A 27,947-nucleotide genomic window follows, 5' to 3' on the forward strand; every position below is an offset into this window, starting at 1 on the left:
CTTTGCGCTATGTTTTCGAAGAAAGGCGTATCTTTAACGCGACTTTACCAGAATGAGGTCTGCCGGGCATTCGTTAACTAATAATTGCTATTGAATGCCGGAAAATGTTTTTGTGCGCTATGTTTTCGAAGAAAGGCGTATCTTTAACGGGACTTTACCTTAATGAGGTCTGCCGGGAATTCGCTGGCTAACAATTGTTAGTGAATGCACGAATTTTTCTTTTGTGGTATTTGGGTGCACTATTCGAGTCTGTAATTGTGTAATTTGATGCTGTGCTTGCTGCAGAATGGGTCTTTAAATTTTAGGTAAGATAAGAGTTGCTTGTATTTTTGTTTCATAACAATTTCAATGCTTTTTTTTCGCGCTTTTTTTTCACCTTTGAGTTTGGAACGAAGCTCTTCTGCGATAATGCCCTAGCGACACTGTAGGGATTCGGGATAAATAAACAAATAAATAAATAAATAAATAAATAAATAAATAAATAAATAAATAAATAAATATGGCGAGTTACGTTCTCCGATGAATGATACCCGCATCATCCTGGACGATCCCAAGGGTTCGCTCATATTATTTGAAAGTGCGTGCGTACGTGCGATATCCACAAAAATAAAATTTCCATTCCCCCGGTTTGCTCTAAATACGCCTATTACTGAGTCAAGCAGAAACTTACCACTGTCCTCTGGGGGTCGGTAAGGACCAAGTGGATAAGAGAACGCTGGCCCGAACCTCCAAGTTATGGTGGGCACTGCTTGGGTAGACCAGTGGCACAAGTGGGGATTTTTGAAACTGCAGCTCAGGAGGTCCACTGCAAGAATAGAAAAACAAATTTTAGTTCCTCTGTCTGAACAACACTGATAAATACGATTAAGGCTGTGTTTGATAGTATGCTTCGTGCATACTATCGCAACAAAGGCAACAAAGCCAAGAAACGTTTGCCCCAGACAGGACGCCGACAGACATCTGTCAATGGCTCTACCTTATCTGAGACCACTGCGCTAATAAAAAATTTTCCAGTATTTTTAGTTGTAAACAAAAGAGGTTTTATGTAAAGTCTTTTTACAGTGTGGGCAGGTAGTGCACAAAAACGGCGTGCGTGAAATATATTTAATTTTACGCATGCTGGTAATCGCGTTCTCAGTATCTTGTAACCAGGGGAGCCTGTCCTAATTCAAGCAACAAAAGGACCAAGGACCTGAACTTGACAACCAATTGGACCAGTAAGGTATTCATGAACTGCAATACGGTCATTCCCAAGATCTCCTGACCACCTCAACGTTCTTGCGTGGCCTGAGGCACATTTCGAAGGAAGAAGAAAACTCGTGGAAGACTGCTGGAGTTGCCCTTACAGCATCTTGGCCTTCGTTTGAGCAACCCATTCTTGCTATCATTTGGTGGCACCACGCTTGGGTTCAGCCACAGGTCTGTTTGTGACGCTGTTCAAAATTTCTTGCTGGAATCTCAACCACTGCCTTGCTAAAGCTTACAGAATTTTCTTTTTATGCTGTATTATATTTCCAATTAATCTCTCTTTCTTTATCTCTTTCTCTCTCTCTCTCTCCAATCCAAACTACCACCTTTTTTTTTTCACTCCCTGCCCTCCTTGTAGTAGACTCCCCCGGTGTTGCTCTCCCGTGTGATTTTCTTTTGCCCTTACTATGCAGAGGTGAATAGCAACATTTACCTCCCGATTCTTGGTCGATCCCTCAGTGTGGGTATGTGCCATTCTTTCAAAGGCAAACAACAACAACAACAGAAAACAGGCTGGTTGGCGATTAGCCCACACTGCGTAAACTCATCAGGTGGTAAACTTTCTTCATTGGATATCGCCAATTACAACTGAATTTTTGTATGATAATGAATACACTGTTACGCCGCCCTAGTTACAAACCCCTTTTGCGCTCCGTTCAGCTGTTGCTCAGAATCGCTTACAAAACAGAAAAAAAACTACGGATTGCAGCGTGGTTTTTCAGTCGCTTTGCTTTTGGTTTGGTTTTGAAACCGTAATATATAGCGCCGCAAAAAGTGGGCCCCCGGAATGAATGTCCTGAATATAGAAATATGCAATGCAAATTATGGTTACTTCCAGCGCCATTTTATCCCGGTCCCCCTATACTCAGCATAACATAATTATTCAGGGCTGTTCTTAAGTTATATAGATATACTTGAACATTTTAGGTTAGCAAGAAAAGTATTCGCCAAAGCAGACAAAAATGACAATACGAGGCATGGGGTCGTCCCTTGAAAATCACAATGAAGTATCTAAATGAACTAGGTGAAATTGAGCTATATCTTCCTAAATTCATACAATCCGCAAGGCGCCTTCTGCAGACAAATGGGTAACTTATATCACAGGGTAAGGACATACTAGAAAAAAACCTTTTCCGAAGATCAATGACCGAGCTTTAGAGGAAAGGGAAGCAGCGTTCGCCAGCTCAGGCGTGGATAAAAAGCTTTGGCTGGTGAATCGTGCAAGAGCAGCGGCAAAAAAAAAATGACTCCTGGAATAAGGCCACACCCAGCCAGCCAAGGTTTAATTTTTTCCTCTTTGCCATCAAGGATTACGATAATACGCAGGATATGAGGCAAAGAAACCTTAGGGGCTGAGCGATTTTGTGCTTAGATACACTAGAAGATGTTCATTGCAAAACTTAGTAGTTTAAGAACTTGAAAGTACTTCAAAAATACTCTGAAACAACTGCTTCCTTCAAGAACGTTTCGGCAGCGTCTGAGGATGTTCACAATATATTAAGTTATTTAACCGTAATTGACTCGAAAATTTACACAAGCACGATTCTAAGCTTAAATTGGAGCACAGAAAAAAAAGTATATTGATGCCGACGTGGGCGGGATCTATAAGTTGTGCTGCGACACGACGAGTGCATTAGTACGGCACGAAGTTCCAATTTATTTCTGGTGCCATTCTGCCATCTATTTTGCAGTATTTTGACACCTGGCACCTCTCGGAGGACTTGATCGTCGGCGCTTGGCCAGATGGTTCGAGGGCTCTATGGGCAGCGCTGGCGCTCTCATGCTTTTTAAGCGATACGGGCCTTGACTCGAGTTCATAATGCTAGCAAGTGTGTCTTGGCTTTTTTCATCTGCTTCTTCCCATCATCATCATCATCGTCCGCCTTCTTGACCCTCTTTTCTCTCCTCTTCCCTTTCCCCACTGCAAAGTAGCAGGCCAGATTTTCAGTTTTCAGGCCAACCTCTTGGCCTTTTCTGTCAATAAACACTCTCTTTCTTCACTTATATGTGCACACGGTTCTCCGCAACCGTGGAAATGTCGCAAATGTGCGTGCCTTATCAAGAGCTACCGGTGTATGTGGAAGGCACAGATCGATGTATGTGGAAGGCACAGTATCTTTCTTTTGCTTCTCCGCTGTCAGTGGCACGTATGTGACGGCTTTGTAGTCGCGCCATTCCCTAAACACCACATGGTGCGAGAGGCGGGCTAGTGTTCCTCTGCCACGTGCCTCATGCGCGTTGTTGCGGCGCTCCACTGAGGGCGGCTTGTGAGATGGCCACCCCCAAGTCAGCGCCCACCCATCCGGCACTAGCAATTCCTCCGCTGGGGAACTTCAACTTCGGCAGGGCGTCGGAGTGGTCGGAATTAGTTCCGGAGTTCGATGACTATCGACACGCCATAGGTCTGAATGAGAGGTCGGAAGTCCAAGTCCAGAAGCTGCTATACGCCATGGGCATGCAAGCCAGGAAACTATTCCAAACGTTTAGTCTTACGGAAAAGGAATCGAATATCTGCTAGACTGTCCGCGAAAAGTTCTCCGCTCACTTTGTGGCCACAAAGAAGATGGCGTGCGGAACTGCCTGTTTACTTTGTAGGCGACAGGATCCGATGAGACGGCTGACCAGTTCGTAACCGCCCTACATGCCCTGGCAGCATGCAGCGATTTTGCTGCATTCCGGACGCACTTGATAAGGGAAAAATTCGTCGTCGGAGTTTCAGATACTGCTTTGTCTAAGTCACTCCAGATGGATTCGAGTCTCACCATAAGAGCAGCGCAGGCACATGCTCGCCTGAAGGAGACGGTTAAAAAACAGAAGCAGGAACTACGCTCTACCTCGGCGACGTCATAGGAAGTCTGGCTTTATATCAACAGATGAAGCTGAAGGCCTCGGCCTGCAGAGTGGGTGACGTTCGCCAACCTCCTTGTCTCCTGGTGTTGAAAAATCAGCAGGACTTGCTGCAGTGCCGTTTTTGTGGACGCTAGGGACAAGTGCCCTGCTCGGGCAGTGCGGTCTATAAGTCGCGAAGCCAAAGGACAGTTCGCTGCGGTTTGCCGGAACAGCTCCCAAATTCATGAGGTAGGCGTTTGTGCACTAATTTCAGAGCAAAAAAGATATATTGTAGGAGTGGTTACTGGTTCAAAGGCTAGATTTGCGCAGTTAACGGTAAATGGGGTGCCATAGTTGGCTAAGGTAGATTCCTTAGATTCCTTAGCCAAGATTTCTGTTGTTCTCCCAGCTTCCCCGGACTTCCTTTGCAGTTACAGCTGTCACGCGCAGTGCTAACGGGGGCAAGCTGTCAACGCTTTCGCTTTAAGGGGACTTTTGAGACTGGCGTGACCTTGCAGCAGCAAGCCACTCGGTACACAGTGCGTTGAAGATTCGCTGCACGCTGCTCTCCTGGAGCTTCCAGCAGTTCGGGCCATGGGTGTGGCGAGCATGATGAACTTTCAGGGACAAGTTTCCGGCACACTAGTTCTTGGAAAAAAACAAGGCAATCAGAATACTATCAGCTGTACCTCGCAACCCAGACTCCTGATATTGTCTGAAGGTATCAAAGACCTAAATGCTCCTTCCTTTGGTAACAGCAACAGGTGACTGGGCAGCGAGATAGAGCTACAATAAACTTTTTTCAAAGAACTCGCGTCCTGCAAATTTTTATCCCCAATAAAACTGTCGCGCAGAGCGTGATCCGGTCTACCCCTAGCCTATTTATTTATTTGTACCTCAGCCGCCGCGGTGGCTCAGTAGTTATGGTGCTCGGCTGCTGACCCGAAAGACGCGGGTTCGATCCCGGCCGCGGCGGCTAGAATTTCTTTGGAGGAGAAATTCTTGAGGCCCGTGTACTGTGCGATATCAGTGCACGTTAAAGAACCCCAGGTGGTCGAAATTTCCGGAGCCCTCCACTACGGCGTCTCTCATAGCCTTAGTTGCTTTGGGACTTTAAACCCCACCAACCAACCAACCAACCAACCTTTATTTGTACCTCACAGGCCCCTAAGATCATTGAGTGAAGGGGGGAGGGGGCATATCGAAAAAGAAATATGCGGAGATAGTAAACCATGATAACGGTACAATGGACGCGGTACAAGGTAAATACACGAAAGGCACACGATGTTGATAGCTACGAAGTTGAACACGATGTTGGCTCGATATTCCATAAATACACCATTCGACTTCAGGCGGAGGCTCCACACATGGCTATATATACGTACACAGGGTTGATGTGATGGCGGAACGGATTAAGATATAATGGAAAGGTAACCAGAAAAGTTGATGAGCCAATCAAGGGCTGAACCGGCATCGTGCCAGGGCTCAAAACGTCAGGCGGAGAGCGCATCTGCACCGATTTAACCAGCGACCAGTGTTCTGTTGCGAAACTAGCTGTCACTATTATACTATTGTCAGACTTTGTCAAGTTAGTTGCACTTTATTTTGCTTCACCCTTGCTGTACGATGTTGCTTTTGTTTTTGTGTCTTGCACAGTGTTCATTACGCAAAAAAGGAAGGATGGGGTTTCATATTGACTTCTCTGCACACAGTCCTAGGCAATCCCGGCGGCGCCGCACATATACGTATGTAATTATCAAGAGCTGTCGGTCGGTATACTAGCCTGAAATAAACACGAAGGCTTCATGACGGTCAAGTGTCCACTAGCGTGTCTCTGTCTGCTCATTAGTCGCACCGTCTGCTACGGACTACAACACTGGACGGATGAACAGAGTTTCTTGGCATCGCTATTGATTCATGGAGGTGGCAAGTGCCATGTTTCTTAGAAAACTAAAGTGCCTGTTTAATTAATTTTGTATTGTGTAAACTTTTAGCCTAATTGTGCTCTTTTGGAATTGTTTGCTATCTTCTTGCTATATATAGAACTACATTACATTCATATCTGGGATGACTGGTGAAATTTTTCTATTGTTCTTTTACGCCACACGTACTCATCTTGCTCGTTTCCACTATTGATGTGTTTACGCTCCTGTTTCCTGACACCCACTGCCTTAAAATGGCTTATAACACCTTGCTTGACATCTGAGTTGTTAGCTTTCATGTCTAAATGGGCTAATTTCACCAGCGTCACCTAGAGTAACAGGCACAAAACTCACCAACAGGCAGGGCGTCGGCTGTTTTCGGAAAAGTTTCGCAGAAGTCGGTTTCCTTTATAGTGATGTCGTCGAGAGCAGCATAGGCTGGTGTTGATGCTGGTCCGACAGTTGCTTGAAAAATTAGCTGGAGAAGAAGTGACCAGAAATACGGTAAGGCGTATGATTTCAAATAGCCGCATATTTTTGTGCGCTCAAGTGAAAGCCGAGAAAGATGCTACATAAGATATGAATCCGGCCAGAGTTAACGGTAAACGATCACTCACGCTACCAATACATAGGTGTTTGAAGTAGCTTCAGGAGGCAAGGATATGCACATGTCACTAGTAACGCTTTTAATCTCTGAAAACTCTCGTCTACACAGAACTGTGGCTCGGGAGAGCCTGCTTCAGTCATGCAAATGAGTGCAATGTTTGGCGCCAAGATTCGAAGTCTTGTCTATCGCGTCAGCAGAGTTTCAAGAATAGAGCGGGAACGTTTGGCGGCTAAGGTTTTGAAGATATCTAAGACGTCTGAGTTCATCATCATCAGCAGCAGCTGCAGTATGACTACGCCCACTGCAGGGCAAAGGCATCTGTCATATCTTTCCAATTAACCCTGTCGTGTGCCCTCTGCGGCTACCTCATCCTTGCAAACTCCAGGTTTACATACGACGCCGGACATTTAGTCTCATGGCACACAGGTAATATACACATGGTCAGTTAATCGACACTAAAGCACCGTACACCGTAAGCATGGAGGGCTGTATGACATAGTTCTTACATGCATAAAATGCGAACAAAAAAGTTTGCATTCATTGTTAATCGACCCGGCCATGAAAGTGAAAGCGATAGGCGTTCAGGGTATGCTAAGTTTGATTTCTGGCACTGGAATTATTGAACGACACGATTCGCAGTGCTGAAATTGTTGGTCACATTCCATAGAGCATCCTCCGCTTGGCACCCAGAGTCTGCCTCTCTGCTTTTGAGAGCCAGTGCTTCTTTGGAAAACTCTATCAGCTGAAGATTACGTGTCATATGCGTAATTATCACAATGAAATAGGTGACCAGCAAACAAAATCCACAACTTTTTCTGCTCCCTGCTACCGGCCATCGTTGACGTGAAGAATGTTGAAGCGTTTGGAGCACGTGATCGTTTGGGAGGACTTTCCTCTGCTTAGCCATCAGGTGATGACTTTGGACCAAATATTTCGTGGTTGTTGTGGCGTTAACAACCGATGCTTTCAGTTTGACTTGAATAACCACCGTGGGGTGTTCTTTGAATATATATTCAGAAAAGCGTCCTTTCTTCTTGTGTTCCGAGAGGCAGCACCAAGCTTTCATCGTTACGTTACCGCGGTCGACGGGAATGGTACCACCAATGTCAAAATGACGTCTACAAGCGCAGACGTTGACAGGGTAGAAAGAAAAGCTCCCAGTTTTCTATCGGGGCGACGCACAATTCCGCCGCCCGAGCTGTTTGCAGGCACTAGTCAAGGCGGTGAATGGTACATTACCCTTTTCATTCTTAAGGCTAACGCGGAAACACGGTACACATGGCAATCAATATTATGCGTCGAAGCACTATGCACAATGTGCCGTACTATCGGTTTCAAATGAAATGCGAACAGAAGAGCGTGTAGCCAAAGGTCCAGCTTACACCTTCTCTCTGTCGTGATCAAATATGGACGCGCTCATCCGGTTTGCTGTAGTTTTGCGCCTGTTTCCTCTAACGTGCGTTTTCTTGCTTTGTCACTCGAGCGCCAAATTTATTCTTTCTACCGACAGAAACTTGCGCAGCACGGTTTCGCTGGCAGGAGCGGCTGTTGCCCTTGGCGCGTGGGTGAAGCCAGCGCTCGTAGCTCCCTAGAGTGCTGCGCTTTGAATTTGTTTGTATGATAGCCCCGTTCTGAGCGTTTGGTTGCGGTGGAAACAGTGAAAAAGACAAATTGGGCTGCGGCTGATATTCAACGTGGCTGTAGCTCAATTGCTTGTTTATAACAGTGAGCAGAACTTTATCGCCGTACCACCACCGAAAATGTGACACTACAGTGGCGAAGCGAGAATACGACTGTCAACGAAAACAGAAGCAAAACAATCTAAAACAATCCAAAACCGGAAGAGAGCGCCTGTCTCTGATGAAGACAGGCAGACGGCGTAACATGGACCTTTGGCCATACGCTCCACTGTTCGCATTTTATGTGACGCCGACAGTACAAAATACGACTGTCTGTCACAGTATCAGTACGCCAGACAACTCAAAATGCCCATCGCACTCCCTGTAATCTCCTCGATGCCCTTCGAGGATCCGCAGCATCGCGTTGCAGTAACCGTACGTAATATCGTAGAAAACTGTCCTGTAGCTTCATTTGGAAGCTACATGGCAAGTAAAATATTTTAACGGCCTTTAATATTACCACACTTAGTACAGGTTTCAACGCCTTCTGTGTGTTGTCCAATTTTTTCATCCCTGTCTCAGCGCCGAATGCTACACTCATGTCGAGCCCAAAGGATAGGGTCAATAAAGCTTCACAAAGAAATTTAAGTTGCGCAGTGCTCAAACATTATCCGTTTACCATGCGAGAAAACTGGTAAAATTTGCTGGAGTGTCCCCGCATATTTTTTCCTATTGCCTAAAAATATTTTTCCCTACTACTTGCTTTGAATTTGGGAAACTACTGTCGTGTGCAAACTATAGAACGCTGACTCTCGTGTGTGGCATCAGTAAAGGTTCATCCGTAAAACGGCGCATTAGGACACTGATTTGTATAGCTACGGTGGTATTTTTCTCTTGGCCTCCCAAAGGATGGCGATAAAGCATCAAAGGAGTCCAAGGCATTGGATGCGTAAGAAAGAATGCTTCCGATTTTCACGCCGACTATTGAGAAGCCGCGAGTGAGTGACCACTAAGGTAGAAAGCTGTTGTTTCTTCCTCTTCTACAGTGATGGCGGACGCTTGTTCGCTCACCCTGCTATCATGCGGTGCAGCAACGCGACCTAGGAGCCAAGTGACAGGACCACCACCACCTTGCGTCCAGAGAGGCATTTGGAGGCGATATCCCTGTGTCGTGTGAAGGGCGCGGATCTGTACAAAAAGGGAAGCGGATCGTTGAAAAAACTAAAAGTAAAACAATGAAAGTGTGACGGGGCGGAAACAATGAAGGGGGCGCTGCCGGCAGGATTCAAAGTAACATATTTGACCTGGCTGCATTGAGTGCGGAAAAAAAAGCGAGCGCGCCAGTTTCCTGAAGCTATACACAGGCCGTGACACTCAGCTCCTTTCCTAGTCAATGGCTCACGTTTAGCTTCTGGGTCAGTGCGTTATGACACAGTACTTTACTTCTGAAATTGGTGTTTTTCTGACCCGACCGACGAAACATCCTGCCGACACCTAGGAACGCTGCTTTGCATCGGCGTACGTATAACTGCCAGGAACTGTCACATCCGCTGTTTTCCGCACTGATCGCGGCCAGGTGACACATGATACTTACTTTTAACTGTGCCGGCAGCATCCGCTTCATTATTTTCGCCCCTTTATATACGCGGCAGCATCAAATGCACTTACGTTCACGAATTCCGCGTTAGAGAGCGCTGATGTCACGGCGTGTAAACGAACAGTCTATTCAGATTTCTTTATAGCTCCCGCGCTTAGCTTAGAAAGCGGAGAACTCGTCTACAGCAGACATAAATAATACAAAAAATACTCTCAGTAACTGGGTGAAAAAGTCAACATGGCTGAAGGCGCCTACACCTGCCTTGCCTTGGCATATGTTGAATCTTTGGCTGAAGATAGCTGCAAAGGGTAGGTCTTTTGTTGCCGAACACACATCAACATATCGTCATGGAGCGAAACGATCGAATTTTTCTTAGAATCAAAAGTGCATGGATTTGTCCTCACGTGTACCTCTGGGTTTTATTAAGTTAATAAAAGTAACCACTTCAAATAAAAATCGAAATAGACAAAAGTACGAAGAGCGCAGGCGACATTGAGCGGCATCCTTACCTTGAGATTGGTATCCCTGTGGCCAGCAATTTGGTACCAGAATTCCACGCACTGTGTTATTTTCCTATTCATGGGAAGACTCTCTCCTATGAGCTCAGCTTGGTCTCCATTGATCCTCTCGAAGTTGCTTACGAATATATAGGATCCTGCAAAAGCAACAAGGAAAAATTTCTGTTCGTACCCCATAACGGACTGTCACAACTTTAAAAATATTGAGTGCTTTTGTGTTCTGCCCAAAAATGACAAACATTATTATCCTCAAGCATTGAAGTGGCTTATTGCGAACCATTGTTTACAAAAGATTTCGCTAATCATGGCAAAGAGGGCTCGCAAGAAAATTATTTTCCAAGAGAACATTGCTCAATGAAAGCGATATATAAAAACCTGACCTAAGATCCAGTCATTATGGGCATTTATCTGCAAACTTAAAACTGTAGACTGCATGTTCGTTACAGTGAGGGAGCGTGCAGAAAACTTTTTTATTTTTTTGACAGGAATGCTTAATTTTCTGTTTGTGCTGTAATCTGCATGCGCTGACATTTTGCTGAGAACCCAATGATGTAGCACAGAATTTATAGGCCACGTCCGCCCGAGGCGCTATTAATTTCAACGCTACGCTTCAACAGATCCACTCCTTGAGCTCGGTAATTCACGTGTGTAGTTCAGAGAGTGCTCAAGCCACATCATTTAGCACATTCGTATTCCATCAATCGCACCTGCACCTTATCTTTGAAGCATTGCCGCGGAGAGCCAATTCGCCCCTCCTCCGCAGTCTTTTCCTTTTGTTTTATTACTGATTTCAATGTTTTCAATTTAAGTGAGCAGAGAAAATACATTATATTTGAAGTCGATTACCTCTGCCTTGTCACCATAACATGCATTCTGCTACAAATCTAGAGCAGAACACTTTTGGCAAGGTTTCGGATGTCTTGCAGACACGGTAGCAAGATTTACTTGCTTTGACGTTATGACCAGTAATGCAGTAAATGACAGAAGTAATGGGAAAGCAAAAAAATTATGGCCTAATTTCAGCTTTGCACTGCAGCAGAAATTCGCTTCTTGCTAAGCTATACGAAAATTTTTATTCTATTCTATTTTTATTTTATTAATTTTTATTCTAAACTTCAGGAGAAATCGGTGTAAGATTCAAAAAGCGTGACACAGAAACGCGTTTCTTGTATGTGGTGATCAGGATGTGAGAATCACTATTGCCGATGGAGAGTGACCACTGTAGTCACCACAGTAGGTGTGGCACTTTGTCGTTTTCATGCCGTCGCTGTGATATTAAATTTGAGAGCACGGAAGGAGCAACGAGCTTATTAGAAAAAAAACATCTAAGATGGCGCAGCACAAGGGATGTTCCTCTTTTTCGACGCGAAGAAGAGGATTTGAAGCACTTTCGGAGTGCTCATTTCCGTGTTACTTCATTTCTTTCAAAGGAGTGGTACTTACATGGGCCAGTTCACTGGATGCGAGAACCGCCAACATCAACATTCGGCGAACTATTCTTTTCGCAAGATTTTACGGAATTGAACCACTGTATCCGCGGTGTCGTAATAACGATGTTGATTTTCGTAACAGCGATTTCAGTGACTGAATGACGAATAAAATTGGCGCTCTTTGATCTAATTTAGATATCTGTAGACAGCAGGACGCGTCTTTTCACATAACTGCACTACTTTTTTTGCTGTACATGCGAACTTACCTGTGCCGTTACCGAAGGTGTGGTCTCGGCGGGGCCTTAGGAGTGTAGTTTTCACAGTTCCCCCGCCAAGCATCCAGGACAACTTGTTACCCTTAGGTCTGTTACCTCTGCCAGTAACGAAATTCTGCCAAGAACACCAACCATCTTCAAAGTCACAGTGCCGATCATCTTTCTCTGTAAAATGTAAGAATAAAGGCAGTTTTTGGTGACTCACTAAACATTGCCGAGATGATTTTGCACCCTTTAAATGCATGTCCCTAATTGTCCAGGTGTTGGATTTTAAGCAAATAACTAAAAGAAAGAAAGGAAGGCAAGATGAAGGGTGAAAAGAAAAGTTTTCCTCTGGACACGACTAAAGTGGCAGTTTGGGCATGTTGGTGTTTCTAAGCGTAGAAAGTTGGGCTAGTTGGTTGGTAGTACTCTCAGTAGTGGTTGGTAGTGTCTCTCAACGTTTGTTTCTTAGTGTCCTCCTCCATTGCGCGCTGTTCAATCGGACCACGACTAACATCAACGGGAGCATGAGAAAAGTAATTGTAATGTGCCCAGTAGTATGATGTATGCATGACTTCGCGGAATAAAAAGAGAAACTCTATGGCAGTCCTTAACAGAATTCTAATATGTTCATTGGTTTATTATTCTAATTCAAACATCTCTCCGAACCTGCACTTTAAAGACGCCGCACTGTGACGAGGCTTGTCGCCATTCGACAAGCATCTACTAGGGCTCCCCCTGTCCCAGTTGGAGAGAGCCCTTTGCTCTTCTGCTCGAGCAATCTGCCTCTGTATTTGCAAAAATGGCGTTTCTTTTTCTCGAATAATCGCATCTCCTATTATTAGTTGCGCGATACTAGGCGCGTGGCATGGAAAAAGGGAGAAGCCAGTGAGGTTAGAAAGAAGCGTGTACCAGTAGGCTTATCTGAACTGCAGGAAAAGGAAGGGAGAAACAGGAGTGATGGGGAAGAAAGAAGGGTGAAAACCAAGGTCATATGCGCTGAAAACGCGCATGGCCCAATTACAGCTTTCTTGGACATCACTTTTAACTTTGAGGACTCCGCTTAATACTCTAGGATAGTGTTATAAAATAGTCATGGCAATGCGCTAATCTTCCAGTGCGTTGCGAAATCCTCTATATAAATTTACACCTGCACTGGCACCAAATATTTAAGGCTGCCATAAGAAATAATGGGGCGCGTTTTTTTTAAAAAATAAATAGCAGAAAACTGCAAACACTCCGAGGAGGGATCTGATGGTATACTGAACGTTAGGGCTCAATCTGGCGATATGCGAAAAGAAGCGTTGATATATGACTTCCCGTTGAAAACATGCGCTTTTCGAGAGTTTCTCCCTTTGTCTTGGAAATTTTTATGCATCAAAAATAAAACACCCGATTTCAAACTGTATACCTCCAGCAGACAAGATTTTACAGCAAGTTAGAGTACAGGAGAAAAATCACATGACTGCGGAAATTTTGGCAAATGAGCAGGCCTTAACTGCCATGTAAATTTTATGGCTGGCATTTTGATCAGTTACAAATGAGAGTACTGTGTATTTGAGACCTGCTTCGGACAACGGGCCTTAGGATGAATACAAAAAAAAATATGACGAGTAGATTGGGTTTAGGTAATAAGTCGTTTATTTTTTGTGTATGATAAGTCATGTGCACCAAGGGCCATATGTTATAACATGAATTCTTGAAAAATAGTTCCCAACATTTCGATCATGCTAATACAAAAAGTATACTCAGTTTAGAGTCCTAATGTCTGAAGTTGAACAAAGTGTTCTACGATTGTCGTGATGAGCTTTAATAGTTAAACTACACTTGTTATCGTCTATTCATAAGTATAAACAGCTCGAACCTACCTCTGTTTCCCTTGCACTCCTGGAGTCGGATGCCATCAATGGCACAGAACGGTTTCGCAATGTTTTTTTCTGGTGTTAGACTGCACGTGAACACGATCTGCACAAATGTAATAAAGAGTGGTATAAGAGCGTGCGATTGATATGTTCCGTATCTTTCTTACATTCGTTTGAGTCAAGGCGGTCTCGATTGTTCAAATCATGCCTCACTTATTACAGCAGCCGTCCAAATAAAGAAAAGAAAATGAAACCGTTCGGGCAGTTCGACGGTTATATCAGAGTGCATCGCACGTGCTCCTACAAAAGAATGCAACCTCCATGCGATGATACTATGCACACGCGAACCTAATGCTACTAATTCGTCATTCAGCGTGCAGTCTAGACCTCAGATCACCCACGGTTTCTTAAATTCGGGCAGTCAAGGAGACATAAACGCCATATTTGAAGGGATAATAAACGTCATCACTAAAAAAAAAAGACAAGGGCTCAGGAGAAGGCTTTGTTTCGTTGTTTTGGTTTTCGTACGCTGCGGTGACTTCCAGCATCAGTAACTATCTAACCGCTCATTATTCTTGAGCAGCGGTTGCCAGCAAAGATTGTTCGAGGGCACTATTTCTCTTTCCAAAATTCATTGATTTCTGTTTTCCCTCTCGCCTTGTCTGCACTGTTAAAGGAACCTATTTAGGATCATGCAGGCAGTCCCGACAGCCGACTTGGGACTCTAGGCCTCCACACTTCTTGGTAAACTGCTGTTAAGTTGAGAGCTACAAAGCGAACTTCCCCTGTAGACGTGACGTTTCTACGAAAAGAAGTGTCCTCTAGAATCATGCAGTGTGAAAGCAACGGGAGCATGGCGGCTTGTATATTTATTGATAACCTGGCCGCAGATTGAATTCAATGGAGGCAAACTGAAGGATTGTTTCCCTGGTATCACACTTTGTAACGCTAGGTGAGCCTTTAGTGGAAGTTTAAGGTACCGCAACATATCTGGGTACCAAGCTGAGAAAAAAAACACACCTGTCTGTAAACTAACACACGGCACATCATGAAAACAGTAAATTTTGGATTGATGAACAGCAACATCTCGATCTACATTTCAGGATAACTGAAGAAAACGATGCATTCGCTACTTTTTGGAACTGAAACACACATAAATCGTGTTCATTTGATGGAGCAATGAACGTCGCGGTTCAACATAGCACCAATGTCTCTGGTCTGAGGAATAAGTTATTATGTATCATTAAAATTATTTCCGCTGGATTCTGACAATGTTATGAAAAATGTGCTTTAAGGCAAAAGCAATGCACAGCGAAATATGCACGGCTCGCTCAATTGCACGTGTACAATACAGCTAGCATTAGTGAGCTCTGTTTCCGAGGTTGCCAGAGGTCTCATCAGTGCAAAGCATGAATTGCACAAACAAAGAAGTAAACAATGAGCTATGGAGCAGTAGGTAATTAGAATAAAAGGCGTAAACAAGGCTTGTTTCCTCCTATTTCAACTGAGTATATATGTATAGATGTATATCTTTTGACTCTTCTTTGTGCGCTGGAATGCTGATTACTATGCACTTGGTACAGATGTTTACATCTCCGAATCGGCTTGTTGTGTGCATTATTTTTTTTGGAACTTTGGCATGCTATGATGCAAACATGAATATTTGCGGCATCTTAGAGTGTATCAAAAACAATTTTCAATGACACAGCAGGCCCAGAAACTGGCCCTGTGAATTAGGCTTTAATACTGCTGAACGTTTGCATTGTTACCGCAGTTTGCGTCAAGATTCAGAATGAAAATTGCCCACGTACGGCGCCTACAAATAACTTATGTGATGTCTTACAGTAAGCGTCTAGCTTTCATTGCGAATTTTGCATTTAAACAAAATTATCCAACCACGCAAAAATGCAACAGTTTACGGCTGGTATTTGATGTAGAATCACTGTTGTTGGCTTGTGTTATAATTTTTGAAAACAAAATATTGCGTTTTAACGAAGCTTTTGGCTTTTTGTCAGAACAATCAATGCCGCCCAGTGGTAAACTGAGCCGATAATTTGGCATAGCTTAAGTTGTTCATTTTAAAGGCAAATATGTTTCAACGAAACACTTCTCTAATACTCCACACTAGGACTCAGAAAACAATTTTCTTTCATTATGGTCTTCTGTACAAAAAAACAAGCAGCAGTAATTCTACCCTTTTGGTTTTACCTTGACAATGATGATTCCACTAGATGATTTGCAAGACTTCAAACAAATTATTGCACCGTTATGCTTGGGGTAACTCTGAGCAAGGGCTCTCAGTATATTAAAGAGGTGCTAACGCAATTCCGTCTTTCCAAGGAGGAAGTTATTTTTGCCATATCAGGGCTGCACATTTGCACCCATGCGGCCCTGTCCTATCGTATTTGCATGGGCAGTGAAAATCAAAGTCATGGTGACCTATATTTTAAAGTAGAACGGCTGACAATTTTAAGCTAATTCTTTCTTTTTCAATTAGTTAACCAGAAATCTAACCTGCAAAATCAAAGTTATACCCGCCGAGGAGGCTCAGTGGTTAGGGCGCTTGGCTACTGAGCCGGAGTACCCGGGTTCGAACCCGACCGCGGCGTCAGCGTTTCGATGGAGGCGAAACGCAAAAGGCGCCAGTGTGCTGTGCAATGTCAGTGCACGTTAAAGATGCCCAGGTGGTCGAAATTATTCCGGAGACCTCCACTAAGGCACCTCTTAATTGCTTTCTTCTTTCACTCCCTCCTTTATCGCTTCCCTTACGGCGCGGTTGAAGTGTCCACCGAGTCCATCGAGACAGATACTGCGCCATTCTCTTTCCCAAAACACCAATTTAATTTAATTTAAATTTATGTACTTTCCATGTTAGGTACATTACCTTGAAGTCCTTCTCGTCTCTAAACGGCACATCCACAGATGTCCAAGCACCTCTAACCAACGTCTTGGAGGACCGGTACCACAGCGTGTCAAACACATGCGATCCTTCTGGAAGGTAAAGAAAACAAGTGAGCGTTTTTTTAATGACCTCAAAAAAGAATTTTGTGCAGAAATGTTCATGCTAGCGTCCGCTTGGAATGCGTCTATGGGAGCAATAGTTTGATTTGTACTGAAGCAGGCTGAAGCAGATCGAGTCCTGGAACATAGGTCCTGTCTTAAACAGAACACCTTGAGCTCAGGCTCGCGCACCAGCCGATGGAAGGTGCCCGCAAACCATATTTGCCGTCTCTGGCTGCGCGGTTTATGCCACCTGTATTTCAAATCAGTAATGTGCAATACGAGTGAACTCGAGCCAATGCGACGGCTAGAGAAAGTCATCGTATGAAAAGCGAGCAATGGTTTGAACTGTCAGCACACACTTTGGTGGGAATAGTGTATCGGTAGTTCTATATATCTGAGTAGCAGCTATGGGGGCAGTGGGGTGACGCTTATTGTTTATGCGAAGCAAGCCTTCACGGTGCCTTAGGGTGATGATTTCTGTTGACTGTAACTCTGGATGCACAAAACTTACTAGCCAAAAAATGCTGGGCTCCTGTCTTGTTTTTGCTTCATAAATGACGTGTGTGCGCTGTACTTTTACATCAGGAAGTTGTGAACACGACCTGTTTTAATAAAGCTTAACCCTTAAGCTGCACCACTAGAGTTTGTATAATGTTACTTATTTGATTTGCTATTATTGTGTCCATTTAGATATACCCGTATCTAAGGTTTCATGTCTTCAGTGGCGCATCTGGTCTAGAGACCTTGACTTATCCAGGTCCATAAAAAAACTTGCATTGAAATCTGACCCGGGAAAATAAAAAAAATTGTACAAATCCAGGTGCTCAGGATGCGTGGACCCACAAATGACCAAGGAGAAGACTGGCATTGACCGGGCTGAGTTCGACTTGAACATACGTAAAATTGTACACGGAGACTTCTTCCGCATGCCAGTGTGCCTTCGCGTGAAATTTCTTCCGGGGGTAATTTGTGTGCGACTGCAGGGGGTATTATTTTTGCGTCATTTCTTTCAGCTCTCGTGTGCACCTTAGCAATGCGCTTGACGCTGAAAGACAAACGCCGTGCTTTGTTGTGAACCACTTCGGTCCCCGTCATTTGGCATAAACTCAAATTTTAGGATAATGGCCCCAATGATCGCCACCCCCCTAGGCATCCAAAACCCTTTTTTTATTCCGGAAACACTGATATTAGTACGAAATATCCGGACTTCACAGCATGCATACCCTTGCCGAATGTATATACCGCTTACCTCATGCATTCCTTCCCTCTTTCCCTTTACTTATCCTCTTCCCTTTCCCCCAACGGCGAATAGCTAACAAGAACACTCTCCCTCTCTGCCCTCTTCTCCTCTTCCTCGGCCTTTTGCCCCGCCTATTGGGCTGCTTTTGTTCAGAATGCATTGATTTCTTTGGCTCCCTTTTCAACTGAATTGTGTCAACTTCGCACGTAACTTTCTGAGCATCTGAGTATGTGTGGAACCCGCCAGCGACGTGTAGTATTGTGCCTTTTTTAAGTTGTCAAAAGTGGTCACGTACTTTCTTTTCTGCAAGGAACACTGGCAAAATTTACGTTTCAATATACGTGACTTCTCAGTTCTGATCCAAAAGGTTATTCCCACCATTTTTCCCTTTTGTGCAGCAGATCTTCAAAGAGCCACAACTCATGGTCTGAATGAAGGTTTAGGTTCCTTCTAGTGATGAATCCATAGTTTTGTTAGAAGAGACACATCGCTTGACTTTTCTACCTGAGGCTTACGCATTTAAAAAGGTAATATGTCAAAAAACCTCCTCTACAGCGAAACGAGAAGGCGAAAACTGCATGAAATGTTTGAAGACATGAAGACACGTACCCATGGCAGTAACAGTAATTTGGTAGGCCTGCTGTGGCAGCTGCTGAGTCCAGGGAATGAAGTAGTGGAACTGTAGGCACTGGACTTCCGGTCGTCCAGCGATTTTGGGCGACGTTAGGGTCCCGCTAGTGTAAGAACCTTGCGAACCCAGATAGGCGACGCCACCTGTGATAAAATCACACTCGTGGGGTTTGGTGCATTTTCTTCAAAGGCGTTGTGGAAACTTTTTCGGGCCTCCAAATGAGAGGTATGCCTGTGTGCATTCTTATTGGTCCAGAGAGCATTAAACTCTTCACGCCACCTCTCACCCTCCAGTGCACAGTTCGCGATGCACGCCTGGCGGCAAGTAAGGACGGTACCCACTCGCGTTCTGTGTCCCTGCTGTACCTTATCCTCTCGCCTGACTACTTACACCTTTAGGCCACCAGCAATGGCATAAAAATGCCAAATATGGCTTGCAATATAACGAAATCTTTGCACCCTTATGACCAGAGCCGCCTGCCTCTCATAAATACGTCTGAGATAAATGAATAACACGAGAAAACGGAATAGGAAGGAAATTCAACTTTGTAAAAAGGCTTGGTTATTTCTTAAAGTCAGCTTCGTGGATATGTGCTGTCCTCATTAGAACCGCAGTGAAAATTTATTCCTAGCATTGATAAATTTAGAAGTTTCGATATGATAGCGACACTTTCACGGGGACTCGGGAATGCCCGCAGAATATCATCTATCAATGGCTTTTGCTATAAAATAATCAGAATATTCACGTTTAGCAGCTTCTCCGGGTGCAAACAGTTTACAGAAGACAGCGAAGTATTTTACGAGAAAAGGAAATAAGTGCAATTTCGGATAGGTATTCTCCGAAGATGCACTCTGTGAGAGGGAAATGGCTAGGAGAATTAGATTGGGTTGGACTGCATTTGGCATCTAAACTCAGATCATTACTTGCAAAATTCCAGTATCTGCAAGAGAAAATGTTTTAATCGCAGCACCTAGGCAATATGGGCTAATATGTAGGTTGTGCTGCCAAATCTGCGGTGTCTAATATTGTGTCTAGTTACGACTGCTGCAGCCATTTGCCTGTTGAGGGTTGTAGTAGCAGATTTATTACCCTAAGCTGTTTGCTACTGTTAAAGAGATTTGCATAATAATGAGTGAAATAAACAAGGCTTTCCATGTAGACACAGTTCGTGCAATCGTGGGAAGTATGGTTTGCAATGATCTTGATGGAAGAAATGAGCTTTTCTTAGATAAAAACACCTCGTAGTGAAATGCGCAGGTCAGTTGCCGTATTCTCACCAAATGATGTTCCAGTCGAGTAATCATCTTGAAAGAAGTTTTCTCTCCTGCTTCCTTCGAGTTTCCATTGGTTCTTTCCCGTCCCAAAGTCGTAGCCACATCTATCGTCCCAATCGAAGTCGCAGGAGCCATTGTTCAATTCTGTTGGAGGCACGAGTGAGATAATATGTCAAAATAGAAATAGGAAAAACTATTCTTGCATGCCCAGTAGTGTAAAAAGATGCTCTCCAGACACATGCGCATAAAATAAGTGAAATTATCCAGTAGCATTGCAGAATGTTGGGAATCATTTCTGGTGGTCGCTTTTGTTTAAAATTAAGTACCAATATCTAATATTTTGTTGCATCTTCAAAGTTCTCCCTTTTACGCGCCTTTCTGCAATGGCAGCAACGCCTGCTAGCTTTGTACAGATAGAAATATTTTTCATTCATGGAGAATCAGCAGGAAACAAAAGATAACAAAGCCGCTTAAGCACACATGTGCACAATAAACTCAACATACATGACTCCTCTAACTACAAATTTTATTTAGAGCATTATGCGGACATTTAGTAATGTTATTGAGAAAGCTGAATTTATGTTCTTTATTGCGCACCATGCAGCATCTACTCTCAGTACTCTCTATTCTCTCCGCGCAGACACTTCATATACTACGCTATTTTCTTATATTGCACCTGCCGGGATGCCTTAACAGCTATGATGTTTCGTTCTAGAGCTCAAGGACGCGGGATAGAATCCCGGCCGCAGGGGCCGCTTTGAGATAAGGCGAAATGCAGAAATGCCAGTGTGCTGCGGGACATCACAGCGAGATAAGGAATTCCAGGTAGTCGAAATTAATCGTCAGCTCTCCAGAGGACGCAATTTATGGCGGATGAGAAGCTTTCGGACATTAAACCCCACGTACCATATCATTCAAGGTTAACAACAGCAGACTATACCGCGCTCAACAGATGACTTTTTGGATGCCAAGTGCATTCTATCAAAGCGTACAACATGCAGCCTTTGCCATAAACATACAACCCAAGAGTTGTATTCTGCGTCCCACAACGTGGCTTGTTTAGTGTCTTCAGAGACCATAACCTCTCGTAGGGATCTCGCGTCCTCCACCCTCCCAAGCTTAGCAATTGTAATTGTGCTAGAGTGGTCCGCTGCACGACTTGGAAGCAAGCCCCTTGTGCTGTATATTTTTCACAAAGAGAGTACGTCAGAGAGAAGATGTGGCGAATAAACCTCCTCATGAAGATATTCATGGCGGCGAACAAGTGATTCTCTCTCAAAAAGCCTCCGTATCTGTTTTTCTGCTATCAAGACCAGCACTACCTCTATAGAACAGCTTCATGCCGACAGTGGTGAGAGCCACGTCTTTAACATTTTGCCGGAAAGGCGTTAAGAAGGTGTCTTTATATAAACAGACTATCTACTCAGCATAATGCGTGTATGTTCTGTACTCTCAATAATGTAAGCGTACTGGTCATGGGAGTTTTCTTGGAGGTTATCCGTTGAGAAGATACTCTAAACCTTATGGCTGAACTCGTTTCTTGTTCCTTTCTTACATTCTAGAATGCACGGATAAATTTCAGTACCCTTATGTTATTGATTCCTTGCACACTGTTCATCGTTCGTTCTCTGCCTGATTCTACTCGTCCGTTCTACCTCATCTGCTTTGTATGTACTACTCCTGCCAGGGCGAAATTAGCGATCCATAGTATTGGCAACCTAAGAGAATAAAAAAGATGCTTACCTGAAGTGCATTCACCACTGTCCACTGTAAGGTCATCGACGGCAAAAACAGCCTTTTCATAAGGATCCTTAACAATGTACTTGATACTGATCTGGAAATAAAGAGTTTGTAGCTAGCAACACGTCAGATCTAGAGGAGCAGCGAAGAGGCAGACACGTATTTATGAGGTGTGATTTAATTCGTTCTGATTTATGTGCCTTTTTATAACAGCCGCTGACACAGGCACTTTTTCTGGGTACTATAGCTCTGGATTAAAGACGGATGAATTCACCGAGTTCGCATCATGCATTTTATCCTCAATCTCTACTTCAACGGCTCCTTTTATGTCCTAATGGGTTCAACTCCTGCAGTATGAATGATAACTGCATCTTTCGCATGGTGCTGCGTAGCTCTGCTTCGGGCTTGCTTAGAGTTCATACTGCTGAGGGACCACAAGGACAAGGACGGAGACGGAGTGACGACAGCACAAGCGCTATAAGGAAGTCGGCCGATGAATGCGTGAGTTCGCCATCATTGCTGCCACTTGACGCTCAGGTTGATTATCTTGAAAGAGCATTAAACTATGGTAACAGGTAAATTCGTGGTGCTGTAACACGTGTTCTTGCCTGGCGCCTTTGTAACTTTGTTCTGGACTGTGCATGTAACCGTTTTTTTTTCTATATATTCTGTTATATTTCGTCCTTTTAATAAATTTTGACAGTTAGTAAAAACAAAGAGCACCCGTGTCCTCGTGGTGACACGGCAGTATGAATTCTTACCAACTCGCCCAATTCGCAACCATTTTGCTTAGAGTCACTGTTAGGTCCACAACTGAGGAAGGTTCCTGCGTTTGGTTTTCGCGCGCCGCTTGTGACCATGCGGCTGTAAAAAGCAAAGCCACATCCAAGTACTACAAACACGATACCTGCGCACTCTTTCGCCATCGTCCATACATTTGGCACTCGGTAACTGCCTAAGGTGTACTTAACGGACGGAGCATTAAACACAAGGACAAGACGAGCACACGCAAACAACGCCGTGTCCGTGTACTATTTAACATACTGTTCTCTCGTTTCGCAGCTTTTTTGTTTGCGTAAGTACACATCCTTTTACTGAAATTGTTTTCGCACATTTAAAGCACTGTTTTATCATACTTTTCTTGCTATCTTGGAAAAGCAGCGTTTTGTGACTTCGGCTACCTACAAAAGATCGTGCCACTATTCAATTGGCGAGTGTTTTGACGATAACAGTGATGTACAGGTTTTCGTAGGTCTGACTACTAAAAAGTTGTCTCGCTTGGTACAATATCATTTTTTCCTGAGATATAGCTGTTTTTAAATTTAAAAAAAATGAGGAGAACTAATAAGGAATTGTTGCAGCCGCTTCGCCAATAACAGCTGCTACAATGCAGCAATAGCGCATATCCCCCGTAGCACAGATGCTTTAGACAAAAAGATGGCGACCATCGCGAAACGCTGCTAAGCCACTACAACTCTGCTCCCACAGGGAACACATAGAGTAAGTATTGGCTAGCCTTCTAAGAGGCGCCAGATAGTTGTCGTATCTTAAAACATGTCCCTTAACAATGGACAAAAACATTTTTTTAGGGGGAACCAGCTTGTGAACGCATTTTTTTTTATACAATTGTAAGTCTTCACTTCAACAATCTATACACCCGCAGATACCCCGTCGGCAGGCTTGCATTTTTTTTATTGGCGTTTTTTGCTAACCTCAAAAGCGTTCCCCACTGGTTTTCTATGGCACTCTTAACTGCTCAATGCGGGCGATGGAAACGATTCAAATGAAACATTTTGTTACAGATCGGAAGAAGCGACTCTTATATTCTATACTTCTATAAGAGTACCTCACAGTTCTTCAATATTCAAAATTTTTGCCCAAGAGTTTTGGACATGCTTTCCCGTCTGCTGCATAAGACCGGCACTGCCGGCGGCCTTCACTCCCAACAATTCTCAGTTGTGGAATCTAGGTTACCAAAGAATGTGGATAATAAGCCTATGTTATTTTACCTTCGCAGCTTCGATGTTTCGCGAGAAAATATGCAAAAGCCCTGTAGTGGTGCTTCACGTCATTTTTCGCCTGCCAATATAACAGCACGAATTCTCTCTTGCAACATCGGCATCTGTGCCAAGTGGCAAGCCTTTATTGCCCATATAAACATAGGCGCTACAATACGTTGCACTTATTCATAGTGTGGCTGCTGGTAGGGGAACGGATGATGTTCATAACAGTTAGTTTACAGCATAAATGACAGTCTGAAAACGCATCAAGTAGTGGTGGCATTTCAGAACAATGGTAAACACCCTTGGCTGCCCTTCGATTCTGACATGTTTACGTTCAGGACTGGCAATGACCTGTGTTCCTGCGCTATTAAAATGAGCAGAATTATAAAACATAAATTTTTACGTGAGTCTTGTTTTTGTAGTCTAAGCACAGTGCTGCTCATACCAGAATACGTTTCGTCAGCTATAGAGTAGCAGTCGGAAACCCGTTTTAGTGGGTTTCCCCCTAGCATGGTCCCTGGAAACAAAAAATAAAGAAAGCTTCATTTGCTCAACCGCAGCAGATTGTATGCATTCTCCTGCAAACATAATGCAGAATTAGGCATGGCCATACCAGAAAACTGATCAACGTGTACACGTGGCAGCAAAAGTTAGCGAGAACGGGCACAGACACACAATACAGAATGATGTGGCGGTTATCATAATATCGTTACAATGCTTAATTCATCATCATCATCATCAGCCTGACTACACCCACTGCAGGGCAAAGGCCTCTCTCATGTCTCTCCAATTAACCCTGTCCTTTGTCAGTTGCCGCCACTGTATTCCCGCAAACTTCTTAATCTCGCGAGTATGTTTTTGCAGGCTAGTTGGTGCCTAAGCATTCTGGGTTTTTTTGAGCAAAAGACACGACACAAAAGAAACGAGGTAGACAGGACAAGCGCTTACTAACAACTCAGGTGTTTATTGACGGAACATTTGCTTAAATACAGCAGCTGCTCTTATCAAACACGAAGAGGGAAAGAAGAGACTTCGCATACATATATATCTATATATATCTATATATATGTATGCGAAGTCTCTTCTTTCCCTCTTCGTGTTTGATAAGAGCAGCTGCTGTATTTAAGCAAATGTTCCGTCAATAAACACCTGAGTTGTTAGTAAGCGCTTGTCCTGTCTACCTCGTTTCTTTTGTGTCGTGTCTTTTGCGCAAAAAAACCCAGAATTCTTAATCTCATCCACCCACCTAACTTTCTGCCGTCCCCTGCTACGTTTGCTTTCTCTTGGAATCCACTCCGTTACCCTTAACGATCAGCGGTTATCTTGCCTTCGCATTACATGCCCTGCCCAAGCCCATTTCTTCCTTTTGATTTCAACTAAGATGTCATTCACCCGCGTTTGTTCCCTCACCCACTCCGCCCTCTTCCGATCTCTTAACGTTACACCTATCATTTTCCTTTCCATAGCTCGCTGCTTTGTTCTTAACTTAAGCTGAACCCTCTTAGTTAGCCTCCACGTTTCTGCCCCATAGGTGAGTACCGGTAGGATACAGCTGTTGTATACTTTTCTCTTCAGGGATATTGGTAAGCTACCATTCATGATCTGAGAGAACCTGCTTATGCGCTCCACCCGTGTAAATATGACACCAAGTAGAAAACCCATGCCACTTCCAGCCGTGAGCTGAACTATCGTAAAGTTTTTTTTTTTTAAGTGCCGAAACTCTGAGACTAAAGGCAGCCAGGTTACCCGGGTCGTTTCGATTTTGATAATGGTTTGCAAGGTGCCCGAGTCTGGAGCACCCATTGGCGGTAGTGACATAATACCTAAGATTGCTGGGAGTGGCTCGTTGTGCATATTCTCGGGCATGTGCGAGCGCTACCCTCAGGAACTGCAGCCATGATGGCAACCTGTACATGCCTCTAACACCTTTTACGGTTGCTTGCCTGATAGTTGACTGCCTCATAGGCGAGGCATAATGGCACAGTAAGCGAAATCGCAAAACTACCGCCTCATATAAGCTGTGCGCTCGGCTTTAAGAACGTGTTCATTGTGACAGTGTGGCCGTAAGAGACCGGGCCCTTGTGTGCCGTCTTAGTCCAAATAGAGGAACCATGAATACGCAAGTTTCCTTTGGTACACCAACCTCGAAGGTGCCGTTGCGTTTCTCAGAGTACCGCACGCGCTGCCAGCGCCCGGCGTTCGCTTGTCTGGTTGTGTGGAAGTTACTCGCTAGGCCGTTGGATCCCGCCACGTAGAAACCGGCGACATCGTGCTCCGTTCCAGACAGGTGATACCAGGTGGTGAAACAAAGCGGTCCCTCCGACTGGCGTGACAGCCGAGCATGCACCGAGCGACTACTCGAAGGACCAAGCGTCGCGTAGGCGCACGAACCTTGGTCTGAGAAAAATAAAGAAAGCAACACTGACTCAATGACGTGATCATAACCACTGAAACACTCGCAAAGGAATGAATTTATATACATTTATGATGGTACTTTGTGCTCCTGTAACGTTGTGTTTTGGTTAATTATTTATTTATTTGCTTATTTATTAATTACAAGCATCTACAGCGACCATGAAGCATTCAGTTAAGGGGGTTAACGGCTTATAATATCCCACGCCAAAAAGATATTGGGAGCATGTCAGTAAGGTAACACAACATAAAAAACAGGGAGAAGTGAATTGAGAGCTAGTTAGTATCACCGATAGCAATACATCAGGCAGGGCTGTCATTTGAATAACTGTTTGAAAATTGGGTGCAGAATCCACATAATTCGGAAGACTATTCCAGGCAGGAATTCTTTTAGAGAAAAATGAATATTTGACTACATTAATACGCCCCTCATAATTCTTAACCACTTTTGTGTTGTCCACTCTTTCCGATATGTACTGTTGCCACTTTAAATAAGTGCCTTTATTAATACCGGTGCCATTATTGTAAATACCATGTAAATACTTCAGCCTGCAGATGTTTCTCTCGATACACAAAGTATTCCATCCAATACTGTCGAGCATTTCTGAGCTTTTTGCAGGGAAGTTATAATTCCCTGTCACAAACTTTTCGGCGCGTTTGTGTACCCTCTCCAAATTGTATATGAGAGTGCCGGTGAAAGGTTCCCATGCCACGCAAGCATGTTACAACGCGTGAATTACTGGGTTTCCTTCAGTGTGTGGGGATCATTTTTAAAATTACTTTGAAAAAATACAATGGTTCCTAGGTTTTGGCAGTTATCATGTCAATTTGGCTGTCCTGTTTAGGTTTGCTGCTATTGTAATGGTTTAAAGATATGTCAGTGTTTAACAGATACGAAGCTATAACTTCTTTTTTTGTTGCGGGAGGAACACTACGCTAGGTGTGAGCGATTTCGCGGAGCCCCAGAGAGCCCCAACTGCGCATGCCCGAGGGGTGAGTGTGAGACGGTTACTGCGCAATTTCCTTTCCTCAAGTGCAATTTTCATTTCCTTCATTAAGGCGCCTCTTTCTCTTTCTTATTTCACTCTGACTTCCTCCCTTCCTGTACGGTGCGGTTCAGGTGTCCACCGAGATGATAGAGAATGACTGCGGCATTTCCTTTCCTCAAAAAAGCGTTGCGTTCAAAGGGCAAGGCATCGCGCCGAACGGGTGGTGGCGTTCCGTGGACTCCCTCACAACGCTACACTCTTTCACGTTCCACTCCTAAAGGCGAAGCTTAAGCAACATTAAATAACCGTTAATTAGTATGGTTTGGCTTTGGGGGGTTTAACGTCCCAAAGCGACTATGGCTATGAGAGACGCCGTAGTGAAGGGCTCCGGAAATTTCGACCACCTGGGGTTCTTTAACATGCACTGACATCGCACAGTACACGGGCCTCTAGAATTTCTCCTCCAAAGAAATTCTAGCCGCCGCGGCCGGGATCGAACCCGCGTCTTTTGGGTCAGCAGCCGAGCACCATAGCCACTGAGCCACCGCGGCGGCTAGTTAATTAGTATTTAATCGCAGATAAGTAGTTAGTTAGTATTTAATCGCAGATAAGTAATTAGCCATTAGTATTTTGTCAATATTTAGTAATTAGTAACTAGTTATGTGTGACGTCATCCAGTGGTGACGTCATCAGTGCCACAGAGCCAGTCAAAGTGCTGCGGAAAACGCTTTCGCCTCTACGCACCTTAGACAGTCAAAGTGCCCCC

General features: G+C 44.1%; 1 protein-coding gene across 1 annotated transcript in view; it reads right to left on the reverse strand.

Moving 5' to 3' along the window:
• LOC149370513 (MAM and LDL-receptor class A domain-containing protein 1-like) overlaps positions 1–27,947 on the reverse strand; it is a 171,521-nt gene that overhangs the window by 120,423 nt on the left and 23,151 nt on the right. The window contains exons 3-13 of the mRNA XM_089577892.1: positions 25,924–26,177; positions 21,781–21,871; positions 20,041–20,181; positions 18,742–18,906; positions 16,774–16,880; positions 13,896–13,992; positions 12,037–12,210; positions 10,332–10,477; positions 9,297–9,413; positions 6,354–6,477; positions 671–805 (exon numbers count right to left, since the gene is read on the reverse strand). Coding sequence (XP_089434018.1) covers positions 671–805; positions 6,354–6,477; positions 9,297–9,413; positions 10,332–10,477; positions 12,037–12,210; positions 13,896–13,992; positions 16,774–16,880; positions 18,742–18,906; positions 20,041–20,181; positions 21,781–21,871; positions 25,924–26,177 — 1,551 coding nt within the window. The remainder of the gene's footprint in view (positions 1–670; positions 806–6,353; positions 6,478–9,296; positions 9,414–10,331; positions 10,478–12,036; positions 12,211–13,895; positions 13,993–16,773; positions 16,881–18,741; positions 18,907–20,040; positions 20,182–21,780; positions 21,872–25,923; positions 26,178–27,947) is intronic.

The sequence above is a fragment of the Amblyomma mixtum genome, chromosome 1, assembly GCF_055824585.1.
Source record: "Amblyomma mixtum isolate Tamu chromosome 1, ASM5582458v1, whole genome shotgun sequence".
In the NCBI taxonomy this organism is placed as follows: Eukaryota; Metazoa; Arthropoda; class Arachnida; order Ixodida; family Ixodidae; genus Amblyomma; species Amblyomma mixtum.